Source organism: Triticum urartu, chromosome 4 (genome assembly GCF_003073215.2).
Source record: "Triticum urartu cultivar G1812 chromosome 4, Tu2.1, whole genome shotgun sequence".
In the NCBI taxonomy this organism is placed as follows: domain Eukaryota; kingdom Viridiplantae; phylum Streptophyta; class Magnoliopsida; order Poales; family Poaceae; genus Triticum; species Triticum urartu.
In genome coordinates, this window is record NC_053025.1 from 393,732,450 (window position 1) to 393,744,869 (window position 12,420).

Here is a 12,420-nt window from a genome sequence, read left to right on the forward strand (position 1 = left end):
CCGGATCTCCTCCTTGCGAGAGACCGCAGCCTCTTCGGAGAAGATCCCTTTGGATTCAAGCCCCCTTTCTAAGGGAAGATCCCCCCATGGATTCAAGACCTCCTCACAGAGAAGACCGGCTACCCTTGTATCGTCCTTAGTTGTCTGTGGATCGTGTATCTTCTCTTATGTATTCGAGGATCTAGCGCATGTGTGATCTATTCTTGTTGGTTGAGTGATTCTCTCGTGTTTCCTCTTGTGTTTTCCCTCATTTTCCCATCGTGTTCTTCGCGTTCTTGGACGGGATCCGCTCCTTTCGTGAAAGATCGGCCCCTAGGGTTCCTACCCTACATCATAATGGTGGTGGTTGATGAAGAAGCAACCGTCCCTAAGTAGCCTAAACACCTTAGGAGACTCAAGTCACAACTCAAACAACCTCAAACGCTAAGGGGAACAAAATTGGTTAGGTTGCGGAAGGCTATGGTGGTTTTGCGGAAGTTATGGTGGAAGCCCTAGGCAAAGATGCCAAAGTTTCAAAATTTTGATGGAGTCAAATGGTGATGGTAGTATTTTTGTGGGATTGGAGATGTCAAGAGTTTCAAAACGAGCTAAAGAACGTCAAAATCGGACTCCGGATGAATTAGTCATGGACAAAATGGTGAAACCGGACAAGCTGAATTCCCAGGGGTCGGACATCCGGGGCTCGGGGCCGGAAATCCAGGACCTGATGTCCAGAACCACGCGCGAATTGCGCTCCAGGAGCCGGATGTCCGGGCCTACGGGCCGGATGTCCGGGGGGCCAGATGTCCGGGGCTACGGGCCGGATGTTCGGGCTCCAAATCCGAGGATGAACTCGAGGAACTCGATTTTGGGGGCGGAAATTGATGGTTTAAGGGGGGGATTGGAGAGATTTCGTGGATGGAAAGTGGGGAAACTTGGGGAAAAGATAGATCCACTAGTAACACAACGAATCCATGGATCAAAATCAACAAAACATCATCAAACCAACAAATCACAAAAAAAATTGGGGGCTATTTTTATGGGGATTTTTTGAATTTAGGATGAAATCAACAAAATTAGGCTAGAAAACAAAGAGGGGAGGCTCCGAAATCATGATCAACGTGGCTCATGATACCAAGATGATGTAGGATGAAACCCTAGATGACCGATCTTTCACGAAAGGAGCGGATCCCAACGAGGAACACGAAGAACAGAAGGGGAAACACGAGGGAAAACACGGGAGAATCACTCAAACCAACAAGTTACGGTCACACATATGCTAGATCCAAGTACACATAGAGATCACATGATCCAAAGTCAACACGGGACGATACAAAGGGTAACCGGTTCTTCTCTGTGAGGAGGTCTTGAATCCAACATGGATCTTCTCCGAAGAGGGGCCGCGGTCTCTCTCAAGGAGTAGATCTGTATGGATGAGCGAAGCTCTATCTCACACATGAGCTAACACAACGCTAACCCTAACTAGGAGGAGGAGGGGGTCTATATATAGTGCTATCCCACGAAGGGGTAAGTAAGAGGGGGGATACATGGGCCCTTGGCCCGTTCACTGTGCGCAGACAGGCGCCGGATGTCCGGGCTGGGGGCCGGATGTCCGACGGCTCACGAAGAGGCGGATGTCCGGGCCTTGGCCGGATGTCCGGGCTGAGTTCGGCCTGAACGGATGCTCTCTGGATAGGCGGGGCCGGATGTCCGGGGCTTCGGGAGTAGCCGGATGTCCGGCCGCTGTAGCAGCTGGCCCTTCTTCCTTCTTTCGTCTTTGCTTCCGCGCACACTTGGCCTTGATCCTTGGGTTCTCCATGGTCTCCTCGGGTGTACCTGAGTATGCACAAGGTCCGTGCTTGAGATAGCATCCATGTCTTACACGCGGAAAGGGAAGATTCGGAAAGGAGCGAGTTCACCTTAGATCCAATAGCGTATGCTTAAGGTCTCAACATGTGGGCACTTAAGGCTTAGGGAGTTGTCGTAATGTATATGAGAATGATCGAAGGATGCTCCGCATCACGTGTTCGTGACATATGATCGGCCGGAGGGCATCCATGCTATTTGTTAAACATTTTTTTGATAAAAGTAATTGTTCACATACATTTAACATAGAAATATAAATGGAATCTAATCTCTTATCACGATGGCCGGAGCCCGTGAAGACACCTCGTCATACATATTTGACCGGGCGTCTTCAATAAATATGGTCGGAGCGTTGACTGGTGCGGCCGCAGCGATCTTGGCTTCTTTGGCATAGAAGCGGGCGCTGCTGCTGCTCATCCTGATCGAGGGCATCACGGCTTTCGCACGCCTTGACTTTGAGTCGAGCATGTGACCGGTGGCCAGCGCCTCCTCCTCTTTTGCACAGGCGGTGCGCGACTCCCGAGTAAATCCGCATGGAGCGAGGAGCGGCGAGCGCCTCCTTTTTTCTTAGGCAGCCACACGAGCGTTGGACGCCTCCTCTCTCTCTCTCTTTGGCGGCGACGGCGGTAGCGGCCATGCAGTGTCGTGAGAGGTACGACCACTTGATCTTGCGTGGCGAAGGTGGGGAGGACATTGTGAGGAAAGGAGCGCGATAGTGCCACGGACGTGTGAGAACGGGAAAATGGGTGGACTAGGGTTTGTGTGTGGGAAGGGGGGTTGTCGGCCTGTCGGACATCAATGCAGGTAGGCGGAGCAGTGTGCCGTGCAGGGTTTTGGATGGCACCAAGGTGTCAAAGTCTAAAGTGATGGACGTCTGGACTCCCTTCTTGATTTGGGGTTGGGGGATTTCAACGCCCAGATCGATCATGCCTAATTTGAACGGCTGTGTTGGTGGCCTAAAAATGTCCGGACTGTAGGAGATTTGGGCGGCAGCATTGGAGATGCCCTTAGAGCATTTCCAACAGGCGCGGTATCTTAGCCGCGCGCTGAAAAAACTCATTTTTTTACGCGCACGGAGCCGAAACGGGCGTTCCAGCAGCCGCACAATAATCACGCGAGCGGAGGAAAACGGCATCGCGTGCGGTGTATTTGATGCGCCCGCTCCCGTGTGTTGAACAACGACGATCCGCGCGCGATTTCACCAACCGCCAGATCTGAGATCTCCAGGTGCTGTCGCCGCCGCCCGCACCTTCCCCATTCGCTCCGGTGACCCGTCGACGCTTCCCCCGCCTATCTTCGCGCCGCTGCTTCCTCCACCTTCTCTCCTCGCTGCCGCCCCTCGAGCACACCATTCCTCCGACGAACAGCGCTCGACGACCGTTTGCGGCTCCGCGCCGACAAGGTGTTTGACAAAACGCTTTCAAGGTATGTATTGCTTCAACTTTATATTTTGTAGATGAATTTGGTGAACTATTTGGTGTGAAAAGATAAACTATTTGTTTGAGTTGTAATAAATTGAACTATTTATTGTTGATTTATTTTTTGTGTGTTTGATCTTCTTGGTTCTATTTTGAGTGCGAAATGTCGTTTGTGCTGGGCGCGCACTGTGTAAATTTAGCGTGCCTGCTGGAGCTATAGCATCACGCCATATTTTGCCGCGCCTGCTAGAGCAAGCGCCCTGCTGCAAGCAAAAAATCTATTTCGGCACTGTAAAAATAATTTAGCGCGTCGCGTAGTTGCGCGCCTGTTGGAGATGCTCTTACGAGACTCTTTTGCGTGCTATACACAATGTACAAGGATTAATTTCAGATTGCAGAAGGTAAGTGTTCACATATGGGAAGCAGTTACTAATGGTAAGTTGGCAACACGCGGAGACAAGCTTTTACAGCCAAGCTGTAACTGGCTCAGCCATTCTAAGACGATTTCAGAGGCAAACTCCAGATTGTTTCCGTTTCAATGCAATTGCTGCTATATGCACAATCTGTCAAACAGGATTGGCAACCCTTTAAAGCGCCCACGTAAAATAAAAATTTCCATGTCAGGAACAGCATTCAAAGATTTACAGGGCCATACATCCTGGAAAAGTAACTAGCATGGTACATAAGTTATAGCGCATCTCAGGCTCACATCACCTATTCCTCTTGTTGTTTGTTGGATACAACGACCATGAAGGAAGAAGAAACCAAGAAGAAGAAGAAGATGATGTCTGCAAAGAAGAGATCCATGTCTGGAAAAGGGAAGAGGCGAAGCGCCAGGTTGCTCAAGCTCGAGGAGCAGAAGAATGATGACAAGGATGGTGGCTGCATCCTAGATCCCTGGCACATCATCCGGAATAGCTTCTCCTGCGCCGCGCAAGGGAAGAGAAAAAGGAATGACCAAGTCCAGGTAAAAATTTCCATCAAAGCTATGAATTTGTTTTCTCTCTCCCGATTGATCTGTTCATTCATCTACATCTTTCTTCACAAGTTACAGGGAGAAGCTTCGTGTGGCCAAGAGATCGATGCGGCATATACCGGTAAGTGATCACCGCCTTGTTTTCTGATGGCATGCTGATGCTGCCTGTGTGTGCATGCGTGAATCCAGTTAATTTTGTTGCAGATAACATGTCAGGCAAGGGCGCGACATCGGAGCAGATCATCGACTACATTCTCAACATGCTGGAGCTGTAAGCTTGGGACTATGTGTATATCTTTTCTTTTCCTGTTTTGCTACAGCACAAGCGATGTTGCGTTGATGAGAGAGTGGCCGTAGATGGGGGAGGAAAGGGCGGCGGCAAGAGAGCTAGAAGATGAGGATGTGATAAGGAAAGTTAGGGTTAGGTGAAGAAAACGAATTATAACCATTGAATGGAAAGCATGCGGCTAAAGGAGGTTACTAGGATTTTAAGAAAAAAATGCAATTGTGCTACGGCAAGACCCCTTTCGGTTTGAATAGAGCTCATGTGACTGGAATTCTCTTAAATTTAAATCACCTTGCTTCTTCCTCCTCCCCTCTAGTGGCATGAGGTGGAGCTCACAACTGGCGCTAAGGAGATGGCCGTAAAGAGAGGCCTGGGGCTGGGGGCATTGGCGCGGGAGAAGAGCTGCCACCACCTGGACATAGAGAGATGTTTGTGTGCGTGTGCGGAGAGGAGGGGGGGAGGGGTCATGTAGAGAGCAAGGTGAGGAGGGGAAGGGGGCTGCGTGACTAGCTATGGGGTGGGTGGGGTCAAAGAGCGGGTTGAGGAGCAAATGATGCGGAGTGATCGGATATTGGGAGAAGAGGGCGACGGTGGCAACCAGAGAGCTGAATGACGAGGAGGACAGTAAATATAGAAAGTTAAGGGTTTAGGGGGATAAGGCGAAACATAGGAAGGTCTTTTTTGTTGGATGGAAGTCATGTGAAGAGCAAAAAAGAGAAATTGTGGAAATCATGTGGCTTGGCTAAAGAAAGTTTTTTGAAACTAGCTTGGCTAAAGAAAGTGACCAGGCAACTGTACTCAAGCATCTCTTTCTTGTTGGTCGGGCTGTGGCGTTGTGTATCGGGAGCACAAGCGCGAACCTGGAAGGTCTTTTTTACATGCGTTTTGTTTGTCCCGTTGCAGGAGAGACAGACTTGAGTTGTTTGCGATGCCGGATGACATCCAGGTAAACCATGCTCGCATGAACAAGGCACGTCTGAAATTTCCCCTCGCGATTTATAGATGGAAACGTTGACACATTTCTTGTTTCATCTTGACATGGCGGTGCAGGTGGGTGATTGCACGGAACGGGTAGAGAGGCCCGGCGATTTCGCGACGTTAAGGCAGAAGAACACAGATGGCACCTACAAGACGCTAGAGCAATTCGAGGTCAGCCCGTCTCATTCATTGTTCCTGTTGTTTATTTTTCTTTCTTTCTTTCTTTCTTTATTTATAGATAGATAGAGAAATGAACATTTGGTTCCATGATCTTCATGTGCAGAAGGATGTGTACATGGTGTTCCAGAAGGCAATGTCCATAAACAGCCAGGACACCATACCTTACAAAGAGGTTAGTCGGTCGTTCATTCCTCAATTAACCAACCATACTATACGTTGCATGCATGCCAGAATGAATGCATGAATGTTTGTTTTTGGTGCAGGCCGTGGCGTTGCTGGATCAAGCCAAGCAGGTTTTCCTGTCCCTCAAGAAGAACCGGATGTACTCCGAGTCGGACCTCCTGGCCTGGCGTCACAAGCAACTCGACGCCGGGCCCAGCAAGGCAGCGAGAGATCAACAAGGCGGCGATGCTGCTGTTACACCTGCACAGCAGCGGCCCAGCATCACGCCGCTGAGGAAGAAGGCCGGCGAGAAGAAACACCAGATCGGCAAGGGAGGAATCAGAAGCACGCCATCGCCGGTAAAGAGAGCAAGAAAAGGTAATGAGTCGATGAGACGACATCGATCCAATGCACATCCAAAGAGAACATTGCTGAATGCTGACGTGATGGCGCTGGCCACAGGGTTCGCAGCAGCGACAACGGAACCTGGTGGCGCCAGGGAGCTCAAAAGGAGGCTCACTTACAACGATGTCGCTGGTCGGGCAACGCCGGTGACGCTGCCGCCGCCTGCCTTCCGAGATGGGCAAGCTACCGTCGTTTATGTATGTAAAATATACTCTACTACTCCTATAGTAGGAGTAACAATCATGGATGCGTGGGAACTGAAGCAAGTTTTGGTGCAGCAACATGCGCAGGTGCAGGGAGGGCACACGTACCAGGAAAGCCTCCGGCGCTTCGTGCGGGACGCAGGGCTCAAGGCAAGGCTGGCCACCGAGTTTAACATCCTCGAATGTGACACTCGGGGCAGGCACAACCCCTCGCCGGCCTCCTACTGGAACGGTTTCGCCCCCGACGCCGGCACCTACTACCCCTCAAGTGCCGCTGCCGCCGCCTCCACCGCGCTCCGCACAATGTCACCGGCGTCCGGTGGCGAGCGGCCTTTTCCGGATTGCAAGCTGGAGACGGACGACCTGCTCAGCCTCGTCATGCTCATGGGCACGCCCGCCTTCTTGGAGAGAGCTAAGCACATGTTTGGTTACACGGCCGCTGAGGACAGCTCCAAGGTGACCAGAGCGGCCGGCGACGCAAAGGTCGCCATCACAGAAGCGCCACAGACGAGTGAGCCAGGCGATCCGGCGGCAGCCACTTTCGGACCGTTCGCTCCGCCCAAGTTGCCCCTTAGCCGGCTGGGCTTCAGCCAGTTCGCCGGCTCTTCGGCCCAGCCGTTCATGGTGAAGTCGAATTCTGCCGGGGAGAAGAGACGAGAATGAAGGACGAACCCAACTCCAGCAAGTTCACTCCGTCCATTTTGTGTCGTGTCCTTGACTCCCATTATATCGCTCAGCGTCAGCGGGGAAATGATAGTATTATTTTAGAATAATAATTGCAACTAGCATCTCTTTTCTATCTAAACTTAGTCAGACACCTGAGGTTGCTCATCATCAAATGTATGCAAGTTCCAAAACCATCACAGACTTCAGATATACACAAGACTTTCTGCCACAGGCCAACATATATTTTTGTTTTGCCAAGAAATAACATACCGGTAGTAATTAACATGCCACAACAGTTGTTTTCTGATTGCTACCCAAGCATATTAGCAGACTGGACTCCTTTCTCTTATGTTTTTCTTAAAGGAAACACTGGCATATTACCTTCTTAACACGTATGTAGCTCGTTGCCACTCTCAAAGCATCGCACGGCTGTAAACGCCACCTACACCGTAACAATTACTGCATCAGCCAACTTCAAGAGGTCTCGCAAACTTAAAACAAGAAGCAGCAGCAGGACCTACAGTATGAATGGCAGCTGCGTTTATCAACCTTTCCAGGTATCCTTGATGTTCCTGACCGTCCTCAGCGCTTCAACTGCCGACTTGGCACCAAATTTTGCCTGCAGAATCAAGGATACAGTCACCAAATGTGTGCCGTTTGTGTTACAGAAGCATAGTAACTAGCGGGTGTGCTTTATGGACCTGTATTTCAGGCAGATCAACACGCATGAAGGTGTTTATCTCAAACTCATCTCCTATAGTTGAGGGAACCGTCGGTTGATTTGCCTCACGCTGCTTTTGAGCCCATTCCAGTTTCTGCTTCATTTTTTCATTCTCTGGCTCGACTGTCAGCATGAATTGTAGGCTCTTTACAGTGTACTGTGAGATACAATGAAATAATAAGAGCAGAGTATACATCACTTATCTGTTCAAGCATATCATATTAGCGACACATAACACAAATTATTGTTGGGTGCGCACATGGAGTTAATGGCAAAGGTGTTTTCAGGATGTTTTTTAGAAAGAATAGTGTGACACTGATATGAACACTTTTTACATAACATAGGAAGCCAGATTGCAACAATTTGAGCCAGACAGAAAATGTATAAGTATTATATTTTAGTTAAGGATCCATATACTAACCTCATTCAGAATTCATGTTTTCACATGCACTCCAGAACCTAAAGCATACGTCATCTTCTATAACTCAAGTTTAAAAGGAGGCCAAAACAATCAACGGAACAGCATAGAGGATGTAAGAGTGGCATGATAGCTAAACTACCACTTGTCGATGTTGAACACATGTAACAGACACACACCGAACCGAACAACTAATTAAGGAATATATCTGCTACACTTTTGAGTATATAAGTTTCACTGAAGATTCATATTTGTCAAAAATGAAGGCCTGTTATTCCAGAAAGAGCTAAGAAACTTGCCTCATGGCCACAGTAAACACGAGTTGACTTAGGCAGCGAGCCCAGTGTAACACAAAGGGACTGGTACATTTGCTCTGCCGTACCCTCGAAAAATCTCCCACAACCAGCAATGAACTGTGCTTCAAAAAATGGTCAGGTATTTAACATGGAGAAGAGCAATTATTATGTAATGTGTATACTAACCAAGGTGTCTCCAGTAAATACTGCTGGGTCTTCCTCCTCTTTGCTAGTAACGTAGTAGCTAATATGACCTTTTGTATGACTGTTGGAAATATAAAAACAGTAAGGACCACCAAATCAAGAAAATAACAAAGTTGATAATTGCAGACTAAGGCATAGCCTAGTGGTGGGAAGGGGCTGATGCCTTCCCACCCACCCAGGTTCAAGGCTTGGTACTTGCAATTTGGGTTTGTTGCACCAATTATGCTGTAGGGGATTCCCTTACAGTCTTTCTATCAAAAAAAACAAAGTTGATAATTCACAGAGCAAACATACAAAAGGTTCCAACACCATTCAAATCAGTAATCCTAGTAAAATCCATGAAGTAGTAGTGCTATTATATGATTTATTTATTCAAGCGGATGCACATCTTTGAATAATTCAGTGTCCTTATACACAAAAGGTTTTATTTCTTATCTTTTAAAGCTTACGTGATCCGGAAAATAGAAACCATACTAATCATATAAGTAAACTAATGAGGAGGTGAGAACTATGTTACATGGCAAGAAGGTAACAACTCATACCATGGCGTATGTAGGCACAGTATCTCAATTTCCTTCCCAATGGATAACTTAGTTCCGTTTTCCACCTGATCAGTGCAGCCTTTAACATTGTCCATGGATCCCCCATAGACCTTAATCCCTGGCACCAGCAGCCTCATCTTCTCATTGCCACCAGCATGATCCCTAGAAACATAAATAATCATTACCAGCTCACTACATGATTGCAACTATACCTGACGATTATAGCACATATGAAGTAAATCATCATTACCAGCTCACTAGATAGTTCCAATAACACCTTTTAGCACATATTGAGTACTCTCTCTGTCCCATAATATAAGATGTTTTTGCAAGCTAACCCAGCTTGCAAAAACGTCTTTATTGTGGGACAAAGGGGGTACTACTTATCTTCTACCTACTGCCAGATAGGTACCTTGAAAGCATCAAAATGTTTTCTTCATCAGTCTTTATTTGTATTAGAAACGCCGCGTGTAGTACGAATGGAATACGCCAATTACTTACACTGCATATTCAGTGGAGTGCCCACATAGCTCTTTCATCATTGTGTAATTTATTACTTCATTTCTCTTCAGCCATTTCTTATGTATGATTCTACTTTGTATCATTCTCTACATGATTGCTAATGAATCGTACAAATATATGTTGGTTTAGCACATACTAATATTCTGTTCAACTTAGGGATGAAAAGGGAGTGGAAACTTTCCGGATTTTCCATGGAAAAACGGTGATGAAGAAGAAATACGGAAACAGAATATTGTGGAATGGAAATGGAAATGGAATTTCTTACGCTGAACGAAACGGCGTTTTCCGGCAGAAATTCCATTTCCGTAAATACGGAACTTTCCGTTTCCCCATGGCTAGGCTACTATGTGGCTCAGTCCAGCACTCAATAAAACACATGTTGTGGCCCAACATCCAGATCGCTAATACCTAACGTAGTCTCCTTATACGTGTCACTATCCCCAGCAGGCCAGCCTACACCCTCCTGCCCATCCTCGCTGCACTGTCCAGGCGCCTCCACGTGGTGCGGCTGGTTTAAGAGATCATCGAAAGACGTTGTAGTCATATAAACTGGAATAGCTTGTTAGTTTGCTTGTGTTTTTCGAAATCATTAAAGGGGTCTTTTAGTTCCGGCGAACATACGGATTTGTATCAGCGTCCGCACCGTATTCATTACCGGTAATATCTCTTTCCGTATTCGTTTCCACTTCCGGAAAAAAAATAAGAAAACAAATGCGGCAACACTCAGTTCCGTCTGTTTCCGTTTCCGCTCCATTTTTCTTTTGAATTTTCAGGGGGACGGGGGTGTCCCACCTGAACATTTCATTAAAAGAACAGGGGCAAGCCTCCTGGGGGCAGAATGTTTACATCATTTTGGGATAGACAGCACGGGGTTGACATAGCACAAGGTAAGCTGCAAGGGCGATCAGTCACGAGTCGACGTCTCCCTGTCTATCACTCTTCAGCCTTCCACGCCACAGAGCAGCGTCCTCGCGGCAGCGCTTGAGGAGAAGCGAAAGAGATGGCCGCAGGCCGCGGAACACCACACCGTTCGGATGCTCCCACAAGTGCCAGCAACACAGCAACAGGAAGGTGTCAACCGATGCCTGACCGATGGCCGGAGAGACGTCCAGCAGGTGCAGCGACTTGACCGACGTGCCAAGGAGCAGGACGCCCAGCTTGGTCCAGAAGGAGACGGCGAAGGGGCGGCCGAAGACAAGGTGTTGGGCGGACTGAATTTCTGCTCCGTTTACATCCCTAATTCACCTTGTAGTTATCCTCAGAGCAATAAGAGCATCAAGCTATTAGCTTTATCTTTCCTTTTCCATTTCTCCATCTCTATTTTCGAGTTTTATAAGAACACGTAGCATGATTACACGAGTGACATTTTTGCAATTATACTTGGTTTGTTCTGCAACAACTATAGAAGCACGAAGCAGAGCACATCCGTATTCTAGAAAGTAGTGACCCTCTTAACAACCAAGGGAAGTAAGCCGATGAATTGCTAGGCTGGGATGGGATGGGAATGGGATGGATGGCGTACCAGTGGTGGTGGGTGGTGAGGACGCAGTCGATGTAGGCGCCGACCTCGCTGGCCGCCGCCAGCACCTTCTCCGGCTCCACCGGGTCGACGGCCGCCGCCGCCTTGGTGCTCTCGTCAACGATCCTTGAAAAGAGAATAAACAGGATCTCAAACGGATCTCCGAGCAGAAGCTAAGCAACAAGGGAAGCAAGGTTCAAGATTCGTACAGGTAGGCATAGTTATCCTCCAAGCAAGCCACCGGAATGATCTTCATCCTTCGATTTCTGGAACGAAATCCTGACGGAGAAGAGTGGAAGCAGGCCGGAAGTGAGGAGAGGGTCGTGGAAGGTTTAAGAATGGGGAACAACCGCTTTGGGAACCAGGGATCCTCTGTATCCGTCAATTTGGTGAACCAGGCCTGCCATCGTTTCTTTTTTCCCCTCTGTCTCTCTCTTTCTTTCTGAAAAATCTACGGAACTATCGCTTGTGTAGTTTTTTTTAACACAGTATAAACGCAAGCACTCATATACACGTGCATACATACATTCACCTCTATAAATGTATACACATACATCCTATCCCTATGAGCACCTCCGAAAGACTGAGCCGGCATATCATCTTGAAATTTACAAAGTCACCGTAAGCACCTCGTCATCGACGGGAACGTCTCCTTTCACTGAATGCGTGTCGCCGGAAATCCTGAAATAAATTTAGAAATAAATACGAGCACCAGGCTGAACCCTGGTGGGCTAGGATACCATGGTCCCTTTAACCATCCAACCACATATTGGTTCGCATCGTTTGTTTAGTTGTGTATCTATGTTCCATGACTTTTTTTTATAAAGAAAATATATTAATATCATGAATATATCAATTACATCCCGCATCTACAAAGTGTGTTTCACGGTATGCCCTAGAAAAAATCTTAAAAACCACCCCTCTCTCTAATATAACATAACAACAATAATAATACACCAATAACATCTTAGCATTATATAGGACGGAGGAGTAATTTCCCTTCTTACTACTGACGAAACGCACATCAATTTACTTTAAAATGCCAAAGCGTTCTTTGACTTGGTCTTTTTACTGGTTTG

At 47.6% G+C, this 12,420-nt stretch overlaps 2 protein-coding genes across 3 annotated transcripts; one reads left to right on the plus strand and one right to left on the minus strand.

Annotated features, from left to right (window-relative positions):
* The first annotated feature begins 3,300 nt into the window (after positions 1–3,300).
* Positions 3,301–7,529, plus strand: LOC125551763. The gene is made up of 3 exons (XM_048715083.1): positions 3,301–5,674; positions 5,787–5,855; positions 5,947–7,529. The coding sequence occupies exons 1-3, from the start codon at positions 5,528–5,530 to the stop codon at positions 7,114–7,116; spliced, it is 1,386 nt and encodes a 461-aa protein (XP_048571040.1). The 5' UTR covers positions 3,301–5,527; the 3' UTR covers positions 7,117–7,529.
* LOC125551764 (hydroxyacylglutathione hydrolase cytoplasmic) lies at positions 7,278–11,755 on the minus strand. Of its 2 annotated transcripts, none has more exons than XM_048715084.1 (8): positions 11,551–11,755; positions 11,345–11,467; positions 9,301–9,462; positions 8,741–8,819; positions 8,558–8,671; positions 7,821–7,997; positions 7,641–7,738; positions 7,278–7,561 (listed from the first exon to the last, which is right to left on the minus strand). In XM_048715084.1, exons 1-7 carry the CDS (start codon positions 11,595–11,597, stop codon positions 7,664–7,666), a joined length of 777 nt encoding a protein of 258 aa, XP_048571041.1. In that variant the 5' UTR covers positions 11,598–11,755; the 3' UTR covers positions 7,278–7,561; positions 7,641–7,663. The 2 variants fall into 2 exon arrangements, with proteins under 2 accessions (XP_048571041.1, XP_048571042.1); XM_048715085.1 differs by having other exon boundaries at positions 7,278–7,566.
* Between the last annotated feature and the right edge of the window lie 665 nt (positions 11,756–12,420).

What these genes read in the sequence shown, in the direction of transcription:
- LOC125551764 (XM_048715084.1), bottom strand. Translation starts at nt 11,597, where the DNA reads ATGAAGATCATTCCGGTGGCTTGCTTGGAGGATAACTATGCCTACCT. An exon ending in CTGTGCCTACATACGCCATG is followed by an intron (nt 8,820 to 9,300) that starts GTATGAGTTGTT and finishes TATTTCCAACAG; the next exon opens with TCATACAAAAGGTCATATTA. An exon ending in TTGATCTGCCTGAAATACAG is followed by an intron (nt 7,739 to 7,820) that starts GTCCATAAAGCA and finishes TTGATTCTGCAG; the next exon opens with GCAAAATTTGGTGCCAAGTC.
- LOC125551763 (XM_048715083.1), top strand. Translation starts at nt 5,528, where the DNA reads ATGGAAACGTTGACACATTTCTTGTTTCATCTTGACATGGCGGTGCAG. An exon ending in AGACGCTAGAGCAATTCGAG is followed by an intron (nt 5,675 to 5,786) that starts GTCAGCCCGTCT and finishes CTTCATGTGCAG; the next exon opens with AAGGATGTGTACATGGTGTT. An exon ending in ACACCATACCTTACAAAGAG is followed by an intron (nt 5,856 to 5,946) that starts GTTAGTCGGTCG and finishes TTTTTGGTGCAG; the next exon opens with GCCGTGGCGTTGCTGGATCA.